The sequence below is a fragment of the Zonotrichia albicollis genome, chromosome 38 (genome assembly GCF_047830755.1).
Source record: "Zonotrichia albicollis isolate bZonAlb1 chromosome 38, bZonAlb1.hap1, whole genome shotgun sequence".
Lineage (NCBI taxonomy): Eukaryota > Metazoa > Chordata > Aves > Passeriformes > Passerellidae > Zonotrichia > Zonotrichia albicollis.
Genome location: NC_133856.1, coordinates 1,094,273 through 1,117,651, shown reverse-complemented (window position 1 = coordinate 1,117,651; position 23,379 = coordinate 1,094,273). Strand labels below are relative to the sequence as shown.

General features: G+C 51.9%; 1 protein-coding gene across 1 annotated transcript in view; it reads right to left on the bottom strand.

Annotated features, from left to right (window-relative positions):
- The window catches only part of LOC141726689 (protein lin-7 homolog B-like), a 21,292-nt gene extending 730 nt beyond the window's left edge, over window positions 1–20,562 (bottom strand). Inside the window, 8 exon segments of the mRNA XM_074531659.1 lie at window positions 664–731; window positions 733–825; window positions 6,373–6,447; window positions 6,449–6,541; window positions 6,543–6,584; window positions 10,781–10,852; window positions 13,969–14,088; window positions 20,427–20,562. Coding sequence (XP_074387760.1) covers window positions 664–731; window positions 733–825; window positions 6,373–6,447; window positions 6,449–6,541; window positions 6,543–6,584; window positions 10,781–10,852; window positions 13,969–14,088; window positions 20,427–20,465 — 602 coding nt within the window. The 5' untranslated portion in view covers window positions 20,466–20,562.
- Between the last annotated feature and the right edge of the window lie 2,817 nt (window positions 20,563–23,379).

Sequence of the window (23,379 nt, the reverse complement as noted above, 5' to 3'; positions counted from 1 at the left end):
TGATTTGGGAGCACAGGAATTTTGGGATTTTGGAGCACAGGGATTTTGGGATTTTGGAGCACAGGAATTTTGGGATTTTGGGATCTGGGGGCACAGGAATTTTGGGATTTTGGGATTTGGGAGCACAGGGATTTTGGGATTTTGGGATTTTGGAGCACAGTGATTTTGGGATTTGGGGTCTCAGGAATTTTGGGATTTTGGAGCACAGGAATTTTGGGATTCTGGATTTGGGAGCACAGGGATATTGGGATTTTGGAGCACAGGAATTTTGGGATTTTGGGATTTTGGAGCACAGGGATTTCGGGATTTGGGATCTCAGGAATTTTGGGATATTGGGATTTGGGGTCTCAGGAATTTTGGGATTTTGGAATTTGGGGTCTCAGGAATTTTGGGATTTGGGAGCACAGGGATTTTGGGATTTTGGGGATTTGGGAGCACAGGAATTTTGGGATTTCGGGATTTTGGGATTTGGGAGCAGAGGGATTTCGGGATTTTGGGATTTTGGGATTTGGGTGCACAGGAATTTTGGGATTTTGGGATTTGGGGGCACAGGAATTTTGGGATTTTGGGATTTGGGGGCACAGGAATTTTGGGATTTTGGGATTTGAGAGCACAGGAATTTCGGGATTTTGGGATTTTGGGAATTCGGGTTTTGGGGCTCACGAGTAGCTGTTGTGCTGGCGGCGCCGCGCCGTGCGCAGTTTCTCGAATCGCGCCTCCATCTCCTCGAGCAACGCGCGGCGTGTACCGGACCACGAGCTTCACCGAGCCCTGCGCCGCCTTCAGCAGCTCCACGGCGCGCTCGTGCTGCTCCCCCTCCACGCTCTGCGCCCCAAAAACCAACCTGAACCCCAAAATCCCTTCAGCAGCTCCACGGCGCGCTCGTGCTGCTCCCCCTCCACGCTCTGCGCCCAAAAACCCAAATGGAACCCCAAAAACCCCAAATGTAACCCCAAAATCCCTTCAGCAGCTCCACGGCGCGCTCGTGCTGCTCCCCCTCCACGCTCTGCACCCCAAAAAACCAACCTGAACCCCAAAATCCCTTCAGCAGCTCCACGGCGCGCTCGTGCTGCTCCCCCTCCACGCTCTGCACCCCAAAAACCAACCTGAACCCCAAAAACCCAACCAAAAACTGACCTGATCCCAAAAACCCGACCTGAACCCCAAAATCCCTTCAGCAGCTCCACGGCGCGCTCGTGCTGCTCCCCCTCCACGCTCTGCGCCCCAAAAACCCAAAATGGAACCCCAAAAACACAACCTGAACCCCCAAAATCCCTTCAGCAGCTCCACGGCGCGCTCGTGCTGCTCCCCCTCCACGCTCTGCACCCCAAAAACCCAAAATGTAACCCCAAAATCCCTTCAGCAGCTCCACGGTGCGCTCGTGCTGCTCCCCCTCCACGCTCTGCGCCCCAAAACCCCAAATGGAGCCCCAAAACTGACCCAACCCCAAAAAATCACCCAGAAACTGACCCGGTCCCGAAAACCCACCCTGAACCCCAAAATCCCTTCAGCAGCTCCACGGCGCGCTCGTGCTGCTCCCCCCTCCACGCTCTGCGCCCCAAAAACCCCAAATGGAACCCCAAAAATTACCCAGAAACTGCCTGGACCCCAAAAACCCAACCTGAACCCCAAAAACCCAACCAGAACTGTCCCTGAACCCCAAAAAACCACCCCAAAAACTTCCCCGACCCAAAAACCCAACCTGAACCCCAAAATCCCTTCAGCAGCTCCACGGCGCGCTCGTGCTGCTCCCCCTCCACGCTCTGCACCCCAAAAACCCAAATGGAGCCCCAAAAACCCCAAATGGAACCCCAAAAATCACCCCAAAACTGACCCGGTCCCAAAAATCCAACCAGAATCCCAAAAATCCAACCTGAACCTCAAAAGCCACCCAAAAACTGCCCTGATCCCAAAAACCCACCCCAAAACTGCCCCAAACCCCAAAAACCACCCCAAAAACCACTCCAAAAAATGCCACAACCCCAAAAACCCAACCAGAACCCCAAAAACCCAACCAAAAACTGGCCCAACCCCAAAAACCACCCCAAAAACCACTCCAAAAAAAATGCCACAATCCCAAAAACCCAACCAGAACCCAAAAACCCAACTGGAATCCCAAAAAACCCCACCCAAAAAATGCCCCAGTCCCAAAAACCCCATCCCAAATCCCAATTTAACCACTTTAAACACCCCAAAATCCCAATTTAACCCCCCCAAAAACCCCCAAATCGCCAGAATTTTCCCCAAATCCTCACCATGCTGTTGACACTGAGGAGCTGGTCACCCCAAATCCCACCCAAACCCCCCAAACCCCAAGTTAACCCTTCAAACTCCAACTTATCCATTATAAACCTCAATTTAACCATTTCAAACCACCCCAAAACCCCAAAATCCCGGGATTTCTCCCAAATCTCACCACACCATTGACGCTGAGCAGCTGATCCCTTCTCCTGATCCCCCCCATATCCCACCTGAACCCCCAAAACCAAATATAACCACTCCAAACCCCCCAAAACCACCCAAAACCCAAATTTAACCCTTCAGATACCACTGTAAACCATTCCAAACCCCCAAAATCCCGGGATTTCTCCCCAAATCTCACCACGCCGTTGACGCTGAGCAGTTGATCCCCCCATCTGAGCCCCCCGTGGTGGTCGGCCCACCCCAAATCCCACCAAAACCCCAATTTACCCATTCCAAACACCCCAAAACCCCAATGTAAGGATTCTAAACCCTCCAAAACCCCCAAAATCCCGGGATTTCTCCCCAAATCTCACCACGCCGTTGACGCTCAGGAGCTGATCCCCCCGTTTGAGCCCCCCGTGGCGGTCGGCCACCCCAAATCCCACCCAAACCCCCCAAAACAACCCCAAAACCCAATGTAAGGATTCCAAACCCCCCAAAAACCCCAAAATCCCGGGATTTCTCCCCAAATCTCACCACCCCATTGACGCTGAGCAGCTGATCCCTTCTCCTGATCCCCCCATATCCCACCCGAACCCCCCAAAACCCAAATATAACCACTCCAAACCTCAATTTAACCACTTTAAACACCCCATAACCCAAATTCAACCACCCCAAAAACCCCAAAATCCGGGATTTCTCCCCAAATCTCACCCACGCCGTTGACAGCTGAGCAGCTGGTCGCCCCGTTTGAGCCCCCCGTGGCGGTCGGCCACCCCAAACCCCCCAAAACCACCCCAAAACCCAAATTTAACCCTTCAAATCCCAATCTAACCCCACAAAAACCCCAAAATCCCGGGATTTCTCCCCAAATCTCACCACACCCGTTGACACTCAGGAGCTGATCCCCCCGTTTGAGCCCCCCATGGTGGTTGGCCACCCCAAACCTCCCAAAACCACCCCAAAACCCAAATTTAACCCTTCAAATACCACTGTAACCATTCCAAACCACCCCAAAAACCCCCAAATCCCGGGATTTCACCCCAAATCTCACCACGCCGTTGACGCTCAGGAGCTGATCCCCCCGTTTGAGCCCCCCGTGGCCGTCGGCCACCCCAAATCCCACCCAAACCCCCCAAAACCACCCCAAAACCCAATGTAAGGATTCTAAACCACCCAAAAACCCCCAAAATCCCGGGATTTCACCCCAAATCTCACCACACCATTGACGCTGAGCAGCTGATCCCTTCTCCTGATCCCCCCATATCCCACCTGAACCCCCCAAAACCCAAATATAACCACTCCAAGCCCCCCAAAACCACCCCAAAACCCAAATTTAACCCTTCAAATCCCAATCTCACCCCACAAAAACCCCAAAATCCCGGGATTTCACCCCAAATCTCACCACGCTGTTGACGCTGAGCAGCTGATCCCTTCTCCTGATCCCCCCATATCCCACCCAAACTCCCCAAAACCCAAATATAACCACTCCAAAACCCAATTTAACCGCTTCAAACACCCCATAATCCAAATTTAACCACCCCAAAAACCCCAAAATCCCGGGATTTCTCCCCAAATCTCACCACGCCGTTGACACTCAGGAGTTGATCCCCCTGTTTGAGCCCCCCATGGCGGTCGGCCACCCCATATCCCAACAAAACCACCCCAAAACCCAAATTTAACCCTTCAAACCCCAAATTTAACCCTTCAAATCCCAATCTCACCCCACAAAAACCCCAAAATCCCGGGGATTTCTCCCCAAATCTCACCACGCCGTTGACGCTGAGCAGCTGATCTCCCCGTTTGAGCCCCCCGTGGCGGTCGGCCACCCCAAACCCACCAAAACAACCCCAAAATGCAAATTTAACCCTTCAAACCCCAATCTAACCCCACAAAAACCCCAAAATCCCGGGATTTCCCCCAAATCTCACCAACGCCGTTGACGCTCAGCAGCTGGTCGCCCCGTTTGAGCCCCCCGTGGCCGTCGGCCACCCCAAATCCCACCAAAACCACCCCAAACCCCCAATTTAACCCTTTCAACATTAAATAACCCCAATTTAACCCTTCAAACCCCAATCTAACCCTTCAAAAACCCCTGTAACCATTCCAAACCACCCCAAAACCCCAAAATCCCGGGATTTCTCCCCAAATCTCACCATGCCATTGACACTCAGCAGCTGGTCACCCCGTTTGAGCCCCCCGTGGCGGTCGGCCACGCCAAATCCCACCAAAACCACCCCAAAACCCAAATTTAACCCTTCAAACCCCATATTTAACCCTTCAAATCCCAATCTAAACCCCACAAAAACCCCAAAATCCCAGGATTTCTCCCCCAGATCTCACCACGCCGTTGACACTGAGCAGCTGGTCGCCCCGTTTGAGCCCCCCGTGGCAGTCGGCCACCCCAAACCCCAATTTAACCCTTCAAACTCCAAATTTAACCCTTCAGATACCACTGTAACCACTCCAAACCACCCCAAAACCCCAAAATCCCGGGATTTCTCCCCAAATCTCACCACGCCGTTGACGCTGAGCAGCTGATCCCTTCTCCTGATCCCCCATATCCCACCTGAACCCCCCAAAACCCAAATATGACCACTCCAAACCCCAATTTAACCACTTTAAACACCCCATAATCCAAATTTAACCACCCCAAAATCCCGGGAATTCACCCCAAATCTCACCACGCCGTTGACGCTGAGCAGCTGATCCCTTCTCCTGATCCCCTCATATCGCACCCAAACCCCCCAAAACCCAAATATAACCACTCCAAACCCCCCAAAACCACCCCAAAATGCAAATTTAACCCTTCAAATCCCAATCTCACCCCACAAAAACCCCAAAATCCCGGGATTTCTCCCCAAATCTCACCACGCCGTTGACACTCAGGAGCTGATCCCCCCGTTTGAGCCCCCCGTGGCGGTCGGGCCACCCCAAACCCCAATTTAACCCTTCAAACCCCAAATTTAACCCTTCAAACACCACTGTAACCACTCTAAACCACCCCAAACCCCCAAAATCCCGGGATTTCACCCCAGATCTCACCACGCCGTTGACACTCAGCAGTTGATCCCCCCGTTTGAGCCCCCCGTGGCAGTCGGCCACCCCAAATCCCCCCCAAAACCACCCCAAAACCCCAATTTAACCCTTCAAATCCCAATTTAACCCTTCAAATCCCAATCTAACCCCACAAAACCCCCAAAATCCCGGGATTTCTCCCCAAATCTCACCACGCTGTTGACGCTGAGCAGCTGATCCCTTCTCCTGATCCCCCCATATCCCACCCGAACCCCCCAAAAACCCAAATACGACCACTCCAAACCCCCCAAAACCACCCCAAAACCCAAATTTAACCCTTCAAATCCCAATCTAACCCCACAAAAACCCCCAAAATCCCGGGATTTCTCCCCAGATCTCACCACGCCATTGACGCTCAGGAGTTGATCCCCCCCGTTTGAGCCCCCCGTGGCGGTCGGCCACCCCAAATCCACCCAAACCCCACCAAAACCCAAATTTAACCCTTCAAATCCCAATCTAACCCCACAAAACCCCAAAATCCCGGGATTTCACCCCAAATCCTCACCACACCATTGACGCTGAGCAGCTCATCCCTTCTCCTGATCCCCCCATATCCCACCCAAACCCCCCAAAACCCAAATATAACCACTCCAAACCCCCCAAAACCACCCCAAAACCCAAATTTAACCCCTTCAAATACCACTGTAACCATTCCAAACCACCCCCAAAACCCCCCAAAATCCCGGCATTTCACCCCCAAATCTCACCACGCCGTTGACACTCAGCAGCTGATCGCCCCGTTTGAGCCCCCCATGGCGGTCGGCCACCCCAAACCTCAATTTAACCCTTCAAACCCCAATTTACCCATTCCAAACACCCCAAAACCCCAATGTAAGGGATTCTAAACCCCACAAAAACCCCAAAATCCCGGGATTTCTCCCCAAATCTCACCACGCCGTTGACGCTGAGCAGCTGATCCCCCCGTTTGAGCCCCCCGTGGCGGTCGGCCACGCCGCCCGGGATCACCCCTGGAGATGTAGATGGGCGAGTTCTGCTCCTTGCCGCCCATGATGTTGAAGCCCAGCCCCTCCTCGGTCTTGGGCAGCTCCACCACCCGCGGGGTGCGCGTGGCCCTCGCTGGCCGCGAACGCCGCCACCGTGGCCTGGGGACAGTGGGGGCATTGGGGACATTGGGGGGGTTGGGGACAATGGGGGGGTTGGGGACATTGGGGAAATTGGGGGTGTTGGGGGACATTGGGGACATTGGGGGGATTGGGGGCATTGGGGGCATTGGGGACATTGGGGGGATTGGGGGCATTGCGGGGGTTGGGGACATTGGGGACATTCAGGACATTGGGGACATTTGGGGATACTGGGGACATTGGGGGCGTTGGGGACATTGGGGACATTGGAGATACTGAGGTCATTGGGGACACTGGGGGATATTGGAATCATTGGGGACATTGGGGACATTGGGGGTTTGAGGGATGTTGGGGACGTTTGTGGACGTTGAGGGGATTGGGGACATTGGGGGCATTGGGGACAATGGGGACAGTGGGGACATTGGGGGGGTTGGGGACACTGGGGACACTGGAGATACTGAGGACATTGGGGGCATTGGGGGATATTGGAATCATTGAGGACATTGGGAACACTGGGGGCATTGGGGACAGTGAGGGGACAGTGGGGACAGTGGGGACATTGGGGGGGGTTTGGACATTGGGGACATTGGGGGTGTTGGGGACATTGGGGGATTTGGGGACATTGGGGACATTGGGGTCTTTGAGCATATTGGAGTCACTGAGAGTATTGGGGCCATTGGGGGACACTGAGGGTATTGGGGACACGGAGTGGATTGGGGACATTTGGGACGTTGGGGACATTGAGGGGATTTGGGACATTGGAAGCTTTGGGGGTACTGAGGACATTGAAGGTATTGGGGACATTGGGGACATTGGGCAGCTCCACCACCCGCGGAGTGCGCGTGGCCCTCGCTGGCCGCGAACGCCGCCACCGTGGCCTGGGGACAGTGGGGGGACAGTGGGGACATTGGGGACATTCAGGACATTGGGGACATTGGGGACAATGGGGACAGTGGGGACAATGGGGACAGTGGGGACATTGCGGGGGTTGGGGACATTGGAGACAATGGGGACAGTGGGGACATTGGGGGGCATTGGGGACATTGGAGACAATGGGGACATTGGGGACATTGCGGGGGGTTGGGGACATTGGGGGCATTGGGAGGGTTGGGGACATTGGGGACACTGGGGACAAGGTGGGGGTTGGGGACATTGGGGACATTCAGGACATTGGGGGGATATTGGAATCACTGAGGACATTGGGGACACTGGGGGCATTGGGGACAGTGAGGGGACAGTGGGGACAGTGGGGACATTGGGGGGATTTGGGGACATTCAGGACATTGGGGGTGTTGGGAATAATGGGGACATTGGGGGACATTGGGGGGACTGGGGATGTTGGGGACGTTTGTGGACGTTGAGGGGGATTGGGGACATTGGGGGCATTGGGGACAATGGGGACATTGGGGGACACGAGATACTGAGGACATTGGGGACACTGGGGTCACTGGAGACATTGGGGACATTCAGGACATTGGGGGCATTGGGGGATATTGGAATCATTGAGGACATTGGGAACACTGGGGGCATTGGGGACAGTGAGGGGACAGTGGGGACAGTGGGGGCATTGGGGACAGCGAGGGGGGTTGGGGATATTGGGGACATGGGGGACATTGGGGGCATTTGGGGACATTGGGGACATTGGGGACACTGGAGACATTGGGGGGATTTGGGGACATTGGGGACATTGGGGGTCTTTGGAGCATATTGGAGTCATTGAGAGTATTGGGGCCATTGGGAACACTGAGGGTATTGGGGGACATTTGGGACATTGGGGACATTGAGGGCATTGGGGACATGGGGACATTGGAGGCTTTGGGGGTACTGAGGACATTGAAGGTATTGGGCACATTGGGGACATTGGGGACATTGGGGGTTTGGGGGACATCGGGGACATTGGGGGCATTGGGGACACTGGGGGTGTTGGGGGGGATTGGGGGACATTGGGTGGATTGGGGGTCATTGAGGGACACTGGAATCATTGAGGACATTGGGGACATGGTGGGCGTTGGGGACACTGGGGACATTTGGAGACATTGCAGACGTTGAGGGGATTTGGGACATTGGGGACATTCAGGACACTGGGGGTGCTGGGAGGGTTGGGGGGACATTGGGGACATTGGGGGCATTGGGGACATTGGGGGCAATGGCAACATTGGGATCACTGGGACATTGGGGACATTTGGAGACATTGAGGGTATTGGGGACATTGGGGGACATTGGGTTGGGGACATTGGGGACATTGGGTGGATTGGGGACATTGGGGGAAATTGGAATCATTGAAATCATTGGGGACATTGGGGACACTGGGGGATATTGAGGGGATTGAGAACATTGGGGACATTGGGGGACATTGGGGACATCAGGAGGACTGAGGGCATTGGGGACATTTGGGGGGGGTTGGGGACATTGGGGCATTGGGGGACATTGAATTGCTCTGCGGTCCCAGAATTTCTTTGGAGTCCCAGGGCAGTTTTTGGGGTCCCAGGTTTATTTTTGGGGTCCCCAGGTTTATTTCTGGGGTCCCAGTTTATTTTTGGGATCCCAGGGGTGGATTTTGGGGTCCCAGTTTGTTTTTGGAGTTCCAGTTTATTTTTGGGGGTCCCAGTTTATTTTTGGGTGCCTTGGTTAATTTTTGGGGTCCCAAGGGTATTTTTGGGATCCAAGTTTATTTTTGGGTCCCCAGGTTTATTTTTGGGGGTCCCAGGGTGGATTTTGGGGTCCCAGTTTATTTTTGGGTCCCCAGGTTTATTTTTGGGGTCCCAGGGTGGATTTTGGGGGTCCCAGTTTATTTTTGGGGTCCCAGGTTTATTTTTGAGGTCCCAGGGGTGGATTTTGGGGGTCCCAGTTTATTTTTGGGGTCCCAGTTTATTTTTGGGGTCCCCCGGGATATTTTGGGGTCCCAGGTTTATTTTTGGGGAACCCCAGGTTTATTTTTGGGGTCCCAGGGATGGATTTTGGGATCCCAGTTTATTTTTGGGTCCCCAGGATATTTTGGGGTCCCAGTTTATTTTGGGGTTCCAGGTTTATTTTTGGGGTCCCAGGGGTGGATTTTGGGATCCAAGTTTATTTTTGGGGTCCCCAGGTTTATTTTTGGGTCCCAGTTTATTTTTGGGTCCCCAGAATATTTTGGGGTCCCAGTTTATTTTTGGGGGCCCCAGTTTATTTTTGGGGTCCCAGTTTATTTTTGGGTCCCCAGGATATTTTGGGGTCCCAGTTTATTTTTGGGGTCCCAGGGGTGGATTTTGGGATCCAAGTTTATTTTTGGGGTCCCCAGGTTTATTTTTGGGGTCCCAGGTTTATTTTTGGGGTCCCAGGTTTATTTTTGGGTCCCCAGGTTTATTTTTGGGGTCCCCCAGGGTGGATTTCGGGGGTCCCAGTTTATTTTGGGGTCCCAGTTTATTTTTTGAGTCCCCAGGTTTATTTCTGGGGTCCCAGTTTTATTTTTGGGGGTCCCAGGTTTATTTTGGGGTCCCCAGGTTTATTTTTGGGTCCCCAGGTTTATTTTTGGGGGTCCCAGTTTATTTTTGGGGTCCCAGGTTTATTTTTGGGGTCTCAGTTTGGTTTTGGGGTCCCAGTTTATTTTTTGGGGTCCCAGATTTATTTTTGGGTCCCCAGGTTTATTTTTGGGTCCCCAGGGGTGGATTTTGGGGTCCCAGGTTTATTTTTGGGGTCCCAGGGGTGGATTTTGGGGACCTAGGGGTGGATTTTGGGTTCCCAGGGGTGGATTTGTGGGTCCCAGTTTATTTTTGGGGTCCCAGGTTTATTTTTGAGGTCCCAGGGGTGGATTTTGGGGTCCCAGTTTGTTTTTGGAGTTCCAGTTTATTTTGGGGTCCCCCGGGATATTTTGGGGCCCCAGGTTTATTTTTGGGATCCCAGTTTATTTTTGGGGTCCCCAGGTTTATTTTTGGGGTCCCCTGGTGACTTTTTGGGGTCATCAGGAGGGGTTTTAGGATTCCTAGGAGTTTTAGGGTCCCAGGTTTGTTTTTGGGGTTCCAGGTTTATTTTTGGGGTCCCAGGTTTATTTTTGGGGTCCCGGGGTGGATTTTGGGGTCCCAGGTTTATTTTTGGGGTCCCAGTTTATTTTGGGTCCCCAGTTTATTTTTGGGGTCCCAGGTTAATTTTTGGGGTCCCAGGGGTGGATTTTGGGTCCCAGTTTATTTTTGGGGTTGTTTTTGGGGTCCCCGGGGTGGATTTTGGGGGTGTTTTTGGGGTACCTTTGCCGTGGCGTGGGCGCGGATTTCGGGGCTCCCCGCGATGTCCAAGGTGTCGTAGAGCTGCTCATAGACCTGGGGGGGGACCCCGGGATTTGGGGGGGACCCCCAAAAACCCCCGGGCAGCCCCCCCAAACTGGGGAGGGGTCCCAGGAGAGATTTTGGGGGGGATTTTGGGAAATTGGGGTGAAATTGGAGAGGCCCTGGAGGGGTTTTTGGGGTCTCCCCAGATGGATTTTGGGTTTTAGGGGGGATTTTGGGGTTCCCCCAGGTGGATTTTGGGGTGCCCGGGATGGATTTTGGGGGTTCCCCAGGTGGATTTTGGGGGTTCCCAGGTGGATTTTGGGGTTTTAAGGGGGGATTTTGGGGTTCCCAGGTGGATTTTGGGGTTCCCAGGTGGATTCTGGGGGTTCTCAGATGGATTTTGGGGTTCCCAGATGGATCTGGGGGTTTTAGGGGGGATTTTGGGGTGCCCGGGATGGATTTTGGGGTTTTAGGAAGGATTTTGGGGTTCCCAGGTGGATTTTGGGGTTTCCCAGATGGATTTTGGGGGGTTCCCAGGTGGATTTTGGGGGTCTCCCAGGTGGATTTTGGGGTTCCCAGGTGGATTTTGGGGTCTCCCTGGTGGATTTTGGGGTCTCCCTGGTGGATTTTGGGGTTCCCAGATGGATTTTGGGGTTCCCAGGTGGATTTTGGGGGTTCCCCAGGTGGATTTTGGGGTTCCCAGGTGGGTTTTGGGGTCTCCCAGGTGGATTTTGGGGTGCCTGGGATGGATTTTGGGGGTTCCCAGGTGGATTTTGGGGTTCCCAGGTGGATTTTGGGGTCTCCCCAGGTGGATTTTTGGGGTTCCCAGGTGGATTTGAGGGTTCCCAGATGGATTTGGGGGTTTTAGGGGGGGATTTTGGGGGTCTCCCAGGTGGATTTTGGGGTGCCCAGGATGGATTTTGGGGGGTTCCCAGGTGGATTTTGGGGTGCCCGGGATGGATTCTGGGGGGTTCCCAGGTGGATTTTGGGGGTTCTCAGATGGATTTTGGGGGTTCCCAGGTGGATTTTGGCGGGTTTTAGGGGGGATTTTGGGGGTTCCCAGGTGGATTTTGGAGGTTCCCGGGTGGATTTTGGGGGTTCCCAGGTGGATTTTGGGGGGTTCCCAGGTGGATTTTGGGGGTTCCCAGGTGGATTTGGGGGTTCCCAGGTGGATTTTGGGGTTCCCAGATGGATCTGGGGGTTTTAGGGGGGATTTTGGTGTTCCCAGGTGGATTTTGGGGTCTCCCAGGTGGATTTTGGGGTTCCCAGGTGGATTTTGGGGTCTCCCAGATGGATTTTGGGGGTTCCCAGGTGGATTTTGAGGTCTCCCAGGTGGATTTTGGGGGTTCCCAGATGGATTTTTGGGGGTTTTAGGGGGGGATTTTGGGGTTCCCCAGGTGGATTTTGGGGTGCCCTGGAGGGATTTTGGGGTTCCCAGGTGGATTTTGGGGTGCCCGGGATGGATTTTGGGGTCTCCCAGGTGGATTTTGGGGGTTCCCAGGTGGATTTTGGGGGTCTCCCAGGTGGATTTTGGGGGTTTTAGGGGGGATTTTGGGGTTCCCAGGTGGATTTTGGGGTTCCCCAGGTGGATTTTGGGGTGCCTGGGATGGATTTTGGGGCCTCCCAAGTGGATTTTGGGGTCTCCCAGGTGGATTTTGGGGTGCCTGGGATGGATTTTTGGGGGGTTTTAGGGGGGATTTTGGGGGTTCCCAGGTGGATTTGGGGGTTCCCAGATGGATTTGGGGTGCCCGGGATGGATTTTGGGGTTCCCAGGTGGATTTTGGGGGTTCCCAGGTGGATTTTGGGGGTTCCCAGGTGGATTTTGGGGTGCCCGGGATGCGATTTTGGGGTTTTAGGGGGGGATTTTGGGGGTTCCCAGGTGGATTTTGGGGTTCCCAGATTGAATTTGGGGTTCTCAGATGGGTTTTGAGATTCCCAGGTGGGTTTTGGGGTGGATTTGGGTTTTCTGGGGCGGTTTTGGGGTGGATTTGGGTTTTTTTTGAGGTGGATTTGGGGATTTTTAGGGGTTTCTGGGGCAGTTTTGGGGTGGATTTGGGGTTTTTTGGGGTTTTTTGGGGGTTTCTGGGCTGGTTTTGGGGTGAGTTTGGGGGATTTTGGGGGTGGATTTGTGGGTTTTGGGGTGGATTTGGGTTTTTGGGGGATTCCCAGGTGGGTTTTGGGGCAGATTTGGGGGCTTCTGGGCTGGTTTTGGGGTGGGTTTTGGGCAGATTTGGGGGTGGATTTGTGGGTTTTGGGGTGGGTTTGGGGTTTTGGGGGGTTTTCTGGCGTGAATTTGGGGATTCCCAGGTGGGTTTTGGGGTGGATTTGGGGGATTTGGGGGTGGATTTGGGGTTTCTGGGGATTCCCAGGTGGGTTTTGAGGTTCCCAGGTGGGTTTTGGGGGTTTCTGGGGCAGTTTTGGGGTGGATTTGGGGGTTTTTTGGGGTGGATTTGGGGTTTTTTGGGGGGTTTCTGGGGCAGTTTTGGGGTGGATTTGGGGTTTTTTGGGGTGGATTTGGGGTTTTTTAGGGGTTTCTGGGGCAGTTTTGGGGTGGATTTGGGGGATTTTGGAGTGGATTTGGGGTTTCTGGGGTGGTTTTGGGGTGGGTTTTGGGGTTCCCAGGTAGGGTTTGAGGTTCCCAGGTGGGTTTTGGGGTGGATTTGGGTTTTTTTTGGGGTGGATTTGGGGTTTTCTGGGGGTTTCTGGGGCAGTTTTGGGGTGGATTTGGGGTTTTCTGGGTGGGTTTTGAGGTGGATTTGGGGTTTCTGGAGCAATTTTCGGGTGGTTTGGGGGATTTTGGGGGGTTCCCAGGTGGATTTGGGGTTTTCTGGGGGTTTCTGGGGCAGTTTTGGGGTGGATTTGGGGTTTTTTGGGGGTTTCTGGGGCAGTTTTGGGGTGGATTTGTGGGTTCTGGGGTCCCAGGTAGGGTTTGAGGTTCCCAGGTGGATTTTGGGGTGGATTTGGGGTTTCTGGAGCAGTTTTGGGGCAGTTTTGGGGTGGATTTGAGGGATTTTGGGGTGGATTTGAGTTTCTTGGGATTCCCAGGTGGGTTTTGGGGTGGATTTGAGGGATTTTGGGGGGTTCCCAGGTGGATTTGGGGATTTTTAGGGGTTTCTGGGGCAGTTTTGGGGTGGATTTGGGGGATTTTGGGGGGTTTTTGGGGTCACCTCGCGGATGGCGGAGCAGAACTTGCTCTGCAGGACCCTCTGCAGCGCCTGCAGCTTCTGGGGGGGCAGCTCCCCACTGCGCTGGAGCCGCTCCAGCAGCTCCACGGCCCGGGACACGTCTGGGGACCCCCAAAATCACCCCAAAGTCACCCCAAAATAGCCCCAAAACCATCCCTAGAGTCACCCCAAAACAGCCCCAAAGTCATCCCCAGAATCATCCCAAAGTCACCCCAAAATCACCCCCAAACAGCCCCAGAGTCACCCCCAAAATCACCCCCAAACAGCCCCAGAGTCACCCCAAAATCACCACAAAACAGCCCCAGAGTCACCCCAAAATCAGCCCAAAGTCACCCCAAAATCATCCCCAGAATCAACCCAAAATCACCCCAAAATCATGCCCAGAATCAGCCCCAGGGTCACCCCAAAATCACCCCTAGAGTCACCCCAAAACAGCCCCAAAATCACCCCAAAACAGCCCCAAAAATCACCCCAAACAGCCCCAAAGTCACCCCAAAATCACCCCAAAACAGCCCCAAAGTCACCCCCAAAATCACCCCAAAGTCACCCCAAAACAGCCCCAAAATAGCCCCAAAATCACCCCAAAACAGCCCCAAAGTCATCCCCCAGAATCATCCCAAAGTCACCCCAAAATTACCCCAAAACAGCCCCAAAACAGCCCCAAAATCACCCCCAGAATCAACCCAAAGTCACCCCAAAACAGCCCCAAAATCACGCCCAGAATCATCCTAGAATCATCCTAAAACCACCCCAAAACAGCCCCAAAATCACCCCAAAACAGCCCCAAAGTCACCCCAAAATCACCCCAAAACAGCCCCAAAATCACCCCCAGAATCAACCCAAAGTCACCCCAAAACAGCCCCAAAATCACGCCCAGAATCAGCCCCATGGTCACCCCAAAACCACCCCAAAACAGCCCCAAAATCACCCCAAAACAGCCCCAGAATCACCCCAAAACAGCCCCAAAATCACCCCAAAAGAGCCCCAAAATCACCCCAAAACAGCCCCAAAGTCATCCCCAGAATCATCCCAAAGTCACCCCAAAATCACCCCAAAACAGCCCAAAATCACGCCCAGAATCAGCCCCAGGGTCACCCCAAAATCACCCCAAACAGCCCCAGAGTCACCCCAAAATCACCCCAAAACAGCCCCAAAATCACCCCCAGAATCAACCCAAAACAGCCCCAAAACAGCCCCAAAATCACCCCAAAACAGCACACAAATCACACCCAGAATCAACCCAAAGTCACCCCAAAATTACCCCAAAACAGCCCCAAAATCACGCCCAGAATCACCCCAAAGTCACCCCAAAATCATCCCAAAACAGCCCCAGGGTCACCCCAAAACAGCCCACAAATCACCCCCAGAATCAACGCAAAGTCACCCCAAAATCACCCCCAAACAGCCCCAAAATCACCCCAGAACAGCCCCAAAGTCACCCCAAAACAGCCCTAAAGTCACCCCAAAATCACCACAAAACAGCCCACAAATCACACCCAGAATCAGCCCCAGGGTCACCCCAAAATTACCCCAAAACAGCCCCAAAATCACCCCCAAACAGCCCCAGGGTCACCCCAAAATCACCCCCAAACAGCCCCAAAGTCACCCCAAAATCACCCCAAAACAGCCCCAAAGTCACCCCCAAACAGCCCCAGAGTCACCCCAAAACCACCCCAAAATCACCCCAAAACAGCCCCAAAGTCACCCCAAAATCACCCCAAAACAGCCCCAGAGTCATCCCCAGAATCAACCTAAAGTCACCCCAAAATCACCCCAAAACAGCCCCAAAGTCACCCCAAAATCACCCCAAAACAGCCCCAAAGTCACCCCCAAACAGCCCCAAAGTCACCCCAAAATCACCCCAAAACAGCCCCAAAATCACCCCAAAACAGCCCCAAAGTCACCCCAAAATCACCCCAAAACAGCCCACAAATCACCCCCAGAATCACCCCAAAACAGCCCCAAAATCACCCCAAAACAGCCCCAAAATCACCCCCAAAACAGCCCCAAAATCTCCCCCAAACAGCCCCAAAGTCACCCCAAAATCACCCCAAAATCAGCCCCAAAACAGCCCCAAAATCACCCCAAAACAGCCCCAAAGTCACCCCAAAATCGCCACAAAAACAGCCCCAGAGTCACCCCAAAATCACCCCAAAACAGCCCCAAAATCACCCCCAAAATCACCCCACAAAACAGCCCCAAACAGCCCCAAAGTCACCCCAAAACAGCCCACAAAATCACCCCCAGAATCAGCCCCAGGGTCACCCCAAAACAGCCCCAAAATCACCCCAAAACAGCCCCAAAGTCACCCCAAAATCACCCCAAAACAGCCCCAGAGTCACCCCAAAACAGCCCCAAAGTCATCCCCAGAATCATCCCAAAATCACCCCAAAACAGCCCCAAAGTCACGCCCAGAATCAGCCCTAGAATCATCCTAAAAACCACCCCAAAACAGCCCCAAAATCACCCCAAAACAGCCCCAAAATCACCCCCAAAACAGCCCCAAAATCACGCCCAGAATCAGCCCCAGGGTCACCCCCAAAATTACCCCAAAATAGCCCCAAAGTCACTCCAAAATCACCCCTAGAGTCACCCCAAAACAGCCTCAAAGTCATCCCCAGAATCAACCCAAAGTCACCCCAAAAATCACCTCAAATTCACCCCAAAATCATCTCCAGTCACCCTAAAATCACCCCCCCAAAATCACCCCAAAACCGCCCACAAATCACCCCCAGAATCAGTCCCCATGGTTACTCCAAAATAGCCCCAAAGTCACCTCAAAATCACCCCAAAACAGCCCCAAAGTCACCCCAAATCACCCCAAAACAGCCCGCAAATCATGCACAGAATCAACCCAAAGTCACCCCCAAAATCATCTCCAGTCACCCTAAAATCACCCCCAGAATCATCCCTAGAATCATCTTAAAATCACCCCCAAAATCACCCAAAACAGCCCCAAAGTCACCCCCAGAATCATCCCTAGAATCATCCTAAAATCACCCCCCAAACAGCCCCAAAATCACCCCCAAAATCACCCCAAAACAGCCCCAAAATCATCCCAAAACCAGCCTGAGTCACCCCAAAATCACCCCAAAACAGCCCCAGAGTCATCCCCAGAATCAACCCAAAGTCACCCCAAGAATCGCCCCAAAACAGCCCCCAAAAATCACGCCCAGAATCAGCCCCAAAGTCACCCCAAAATCACCCCAAAACAGCCCCAAAGTCACCCTAAACAGCCCCCAAAGTCACCCCAAATCGCCCCAAAAACAGCCCCAAAATCACCCCAAAACAGCCAGCCCAGGGTCACCCCAAAATCACCCCAAAACAGCCCCAGGGTCACCCCAAAATTAACCCCAAAACAGCCCCAAAGTCACTTCCAAAATCACCCCTAGAGTCACCCTAAAACAGCCTCAGAACCACCCCAAAAACAGCCCCAAAGTCACCCCAAAACAGCCCCAAAATATCTCCAGAATCATCCCAAAGTCACCCCAAAACAACCCCAAAATCATCCCAAAACAGCCCCAGAGTCATCCCGAGAATCAACCCAAAGTCACCCCAAAATCGCCCCAAAACAGCCCCAGAGTCACCACCAAAATCACCCCCAAACAGCCCCAGAGTCACCCCAAAATCACCCCAAAACAGCCCCAAAATCACCCCAAAACAGCCCCAGAGTCACCCCCAAAACCATCCCTAGAGTCACCCCCAAACAGCCCCAAAGTCACCCCAAACTCACCCCAAAACAGGCCCAAAATCACCCCAAAACAGCCCCAGAGTCACCCCAAAATCACCCCAAAACAGCCCCAGAGTCACCCCAGAATCATCCCAAAGTCACCCCAAAATCATCCCAAAACAGCTCCAAAATCACCCCAAAACAGTCCCAAACTCATCCCCAGAATCAACCCAAAGTCACCCCCAAATCACCCCAAAACAGCCCCAAAATCACGCCCAGAATCAGCCCCAGGGTCACCCCAAAATTACCCCAAAACAGCCTCAGAACCACCTCAAAACAGCCCCAAAGTCACCCCCCAAAACAGCCCCAAAGTCACCCCAAACAGCCCCAAAGTCACCCCAAAATCATCCCAAAACAGCCCCAAAATCACCCCAAAACAGCCCCAAAGTCATCCCCAGAATCACCCCCAAAGTCACCCCAAAATCACCCCAAAAACTATCCCTAGAGTCACCCCAAAACAGCCCCGAAGTCACCCCCAGAATCAACCCTAAATGACTCCAGAGTCACCCCATAATCACCCCAAACCAGTCCCCAAATCACCCCCAGAATCAACCCAAAATGACCCCAAAATCACCCTGGAGTCATCCCAAAATAACCCCAAAATCAAAACCAGACACACCCCAAAATCAGCCTCAAAGTCACCCCCAAAATCCCCCCCAGAATTAACCCAAAGTCACCCCCAAAATCACTCTCAGATTCACTCCAAAATCAAAGCCAGAGTCATCCCAAAATGACCCAAAGTCACCCCAAAATCACCCCCGGAATCAACCCAAAGTCACCCCCCAGATTTACCCCAGAATCACCCCAAAACAGCCCTAAATCACCCCAACATCAATCCCAGAATCATCCCAAAATGACCCAAAATCCCACTCAGAATCAATCCAAAATCACCCCAACATCACCCAGTAATCAAACCCCAAAATCACCTCCAGAGTCACCCCAAAATCACCCCCAAACCGCCCCCAAATCACCCCCCAGAGTCACCCCAAAATGATCCCAAAATCACCACCAGAATCATCCAAAATCACCCCAAAACCACCCCAGAATCATCCCAAAATCACCCCATAATCAGCCCAAAAATATCCCAAAATCACCCCCAGAATCAATCCCAAAACGACCCCAAAATCAAACACAGAAACACCCCAAAACAGCCCCAAAATCACCCCCAGAGTAATCCCAAAATCAACCCCAAAACCAACCCAAAACAGCCCCAAAAATCACCCCAAAATCAACCCAAAGTCACCCCAAAATAGGCCCAAAAATCAGCCCCAGTCACCCCAAAGTCACCCCCAGAGTAACCCCAAAACAGCCCCAGATTCACCCCAAAACAGCCCCAAAAGCACCCGAAAATCACCCCCAAATCACCCCAGAACAGCCCCAAAATCACTCCAAAATCAAAACCGGTCACCCCAAAATCACCCCCAGAGTCCCCCCAAAACAGCCTCAAAATAACCCCCAGAATCAACCCAAAGTCACCCCAAAATCAAACACAGACACACCCCAAAATCAACCCCAAATCACCCAAAAATCACCCCCAGAGTAATCCCAAAATGACCCGAGCCAACCCAAAACAGCCCCAAAAATCACCCCAAAATCAGCCCCTGAGCCAACTCCAAACAGCCCCAAAAATCACCCCCAGTCACCCCAAAACAGCCCAAAATCACCCCAAAATAGGCCCAAAAATCAGCCCCAGGCAGCCCAAAGTCACCCCCAGAGTAACCCCAAAGTCACCCCAAAATCACCCCCAAAGCCAACCCTAAAACAGCCCCCAAATCACCCCAAAATCACCCCAAAGCCACTCCAGAGTCATCCCAAAACAGCCCCAAAATCACCTCCTGAATAACCCCAAAACAGCCTCAGAACAGCCCCAAAATCAGCCCCAAAATCACCCCCAAAATCACCCCAAAACAGCCCCAAAATGACCCCAAAATCAAACACAGACACACCCCAAAACCACCCGAAAATCACCCCAAAATCAGCCCCAGATTCACCCCAAAACAGCCCCCAAAAACACTCGAAAATCACCCCCAAATCACCCCCAAAACAGCCCCAAAATGACCCCAAAATCAAACAGAGACACACCCCCAAAATCATCCCAAAATTACCCCCAAAATCACTCCAAAGCAGCCCAAAAATCACCCCCAGAATCCACCAAAATCACCCCAAAACAGGCCCAAAATCCACCCAAAATGACCCCAAAATCACCCCAAAACAGGCCCAAAATGACCCCAAAATCACCCTCAGAGTCATCCCAAACCCACCCGAGAGTCACCCCCCAAAATCAAAGCCAAAATCACCCCCAAATCCCCCCAGAGCCAACCCAAAACAGCCCCAAAATCAGCTCAAATCACCCCCAAATCCCCTAAAATCACCCCAAAAAAATCAAACCCCAAAATTATCCCTCAAAATCAACCCAAAAACTCCCCCTGTGCCCCTCCTTGACCCCCCCACCCATCCCCAGACCCCCAAAATCCCGAGACCCCCAAACTTCCCCCTCATCAAATCCTCAAACCCCCCAAAAAACCCCAAAATCCTCCCAAACCCCCCAAATCTCCCATTTAATGCCCCCCAACCACCCCTCGTCGCCCCCTCCCCCATTCCTGCCGCCCCCCCTCCCCCTCCCCCCACCCTCAGGACCCCCCCGGACCCCCCCAAATTCCCCAAAATTGCCCAAAATCCCCCAAATTCGCCCCAAATCCCGCCCGTACCCCCGCTCCAGCCCCAGCGCGTCCCCGCTCAGCGCTGCCATCTTCGCCTGGCCACGCCCACTCCTTGGCCACGCCCACCTCTTATCCACGCCCGTTTCCGCGCAAACCACGCCCCCTTTTAATCCAAACCACGCCCACCAGCCGCGTTAGGTCACGTCTGTGCCGCTTAGCCACGCCCATGACCTTATATGGGCGTGTACAGACCACGCCCAGTATCCCCCGCTGGCCCCGCCCACTGCGAGATTGTTCCGCCCCGCGCATGCGCGGAAAGGGGGGAGACGCCAAATTCGGGGAATGAGAAAAAATCGGAATTTTGGAGGGGGAGACCCCAAATTTTAGGGTGAAAAGCCCAAAATAGGGGTGAGGGAATTGGGGGTGGGGGTCTCAATTTGGGGGGGTCCGAAAGTACCGGGGAGAACCCCAAATTTTGGGGTGGGGGGTCCCAAATTACCCCCCTGAAGAAAAAACCCAAATTGGCACAAAACCTCCCTAATCCCACCTGAAAAAAAAAAATAATTTCGAGAAAAAAAGACCCTGGTTCCATTGGAAAAAAAGCCCCCAAAAGATTCAAATTGGAGCAAAAATTCCTTGATTCCACCTGAAAAACCCCCAAATTGGATCGAAAAAATCCTCAATGTGGAGCAAAAAATCCCCAATTCCACTTGAAAAATAAAACTAGAAAAAAGGCCAAATTGGCACAAAAAACCAAAAAAAACCACCCAAGTTGTAACAAAAAATCCCCCAATCCCACCCTAAAAAAAACCCAAAAAAGACACAAAAACCCCCAAATTTTTTCCCATCCCCCAGCCCCATTTTCCCACAAAAATCACCCAAATTCCCGTTTATTTTCCAATAAAATCCCTTTATTGCCCTCACTCCATGGTGGGCTCCAGCAGGAGCCGTTCTCCAATTCCATCTGAGAAACCCAAATTGGAGCAAAAAATCCCCAATCCCACCTGAAAATCAAACTAAAAAATGGGACAAAAATCCCCAAAAAAATTGAAAAAAAAATCCCCAAATTGGAGCAGAAAATCCCCAATCCCACCTGAAAATAAAACCAAAAAATGGGACAAAAATCCCCCAAAAAATTGAAAAAAAATCCCCAAAATGAGACAAAAAAATCCCCAATCCCATCTGAAAGCAAACCCAAACTGGAGCAAAAAATCCCCAATCCCACCCCAAAAAAATCCCCAAAATGGGACAAAAATCACCCCAAAAAATTGAAAAAAAATCCCCAAAATGGGACAAAAATCCCCAAATCCACCTGGAAAAAAAACTCGAAAAGTCCCAAAGTGACGCAAAAAAACCCCCAAAAAATCCCCAAATTGGTGCAAAAAAAGCCCCAAAAAACCCCCCAAAAATCCCCAAATTGGTGCAAAAAAACCCGCAAAAAAATCCCCAAAAATCCCCAAATTGGTGCAAAAAAACCCTAAAAAAATCCCCAAATTGGTGCAAAAAAAACCCCAAAAAAATCCCCAAAAATCCCCAAATTGGTGCAAAAAACCCCAAAACCTCCCAAATTGGTGCCAAAAAAACCCCAAAAACATTGAAAAAACCCCCAAAAATGCACAAAACACCCCAAATTTTTTCCCACCCCCATTTCCCCACACAAACCACCCATAAAATCCCATTTATTTTCCAATAAAATCCCTTTATTGCCCTCACTCCATGGCAGCCTCCAGCAGGAGCCGTTCTCCAATTCCATCTGAAAAAAACCCAAACTGGAGCAAAAAATCCCCAATCCCACCCCAAAAAAATCCCCAAAATGAGACAAAAAATCCCCCCAAAAAACCTGAAAAAAACCCAAAATGGGACAAAAATCCCCAAATCTTACCTGAAATAAAAACTCGAAAAGCCCCAAAGTGGCGCAAAAAAACCCCCCAAAAAAATCCCCAAATTGGTGCAAAAACCCCCAAAAAATCCCAATTGGTGCACAAAAAACCCCAAAAAAGTCCCCAAATTGGTGCTAAAAAAGCCCCCAAAAAAACAAAAAACATTCCCCAAATTGGTGCAAAAAAACCCCCAAAAAACCCACCAAAAAAATCCCCAAATTGGTGCAAAAAAACCCCCAAAAAAACCCACAAAAAATCCCCAATTTGGTGCCAAAAAGCCCCAAAAACTTTGAAAAAAAAACCCCAAAAAAAGCACAAATCCCCCCCAATTTTTCTCCCTGCCCCCACCCCCATTTTCCCACAAAAGCCACCCATAAAACCCCGTTTATTTTCCAATAAAACCCCTTTATTGCCCTCACTCCATGGCGGCCTCCAGCAGGAGCCGTTCTCCAATTCCATCTGAAAAACCCAAATTGGAGCAAAAAATCCCAAATTGGAACCGAACCCAATTCCACCTGAAAAGCCCCAAATTGGAGCAAAAAAATCCCCAATTCCACCTGAAAATCAAACCAAAAAATGGGACAAAAATCCCCCCAAAAAATTGAAAAAATATCCCCAAAATGGGACAAAAAAATCCCCAATCCCACCGCAAAAAAATCCCCAAAATGGGACAAAAATCACCCCAAAAAAACTGAAAAAATACCCCAAAATGGGAATCCCCAATTCCACCTGGAAAAAAAACTCGAAAAGTCCCAAAGTGTCGCAAAAAAAAAAAAACCAAAAAAACCAAAAAAAAATCCCCCAAATTGGTGCAAAAAAAACTCCAAAAAATCCCCAAATTGGTGCAAAAAAAACCCAAAAAAATCCCAAACCGGTGCAAAAAACCCCCAAAACCCCCTCCAAATTGGTGCACAGAACACCCCCCAAAAAAAGCACAAAACCCCTCCAATTTTTTTCCATTTCCCCACAAAAACCACCCAAAATCCCGTTTATTTTCCAATAAAACCCCTTTATTGCCCTCACTCCATGGCGGGCTCCAGCAGGTAGCAAAAATAACCCCACAAAAACCCTCCAAATTAGCGCAAAAAAAAACCCCAAAAAAACCCACAAATTGGTGCAAAAA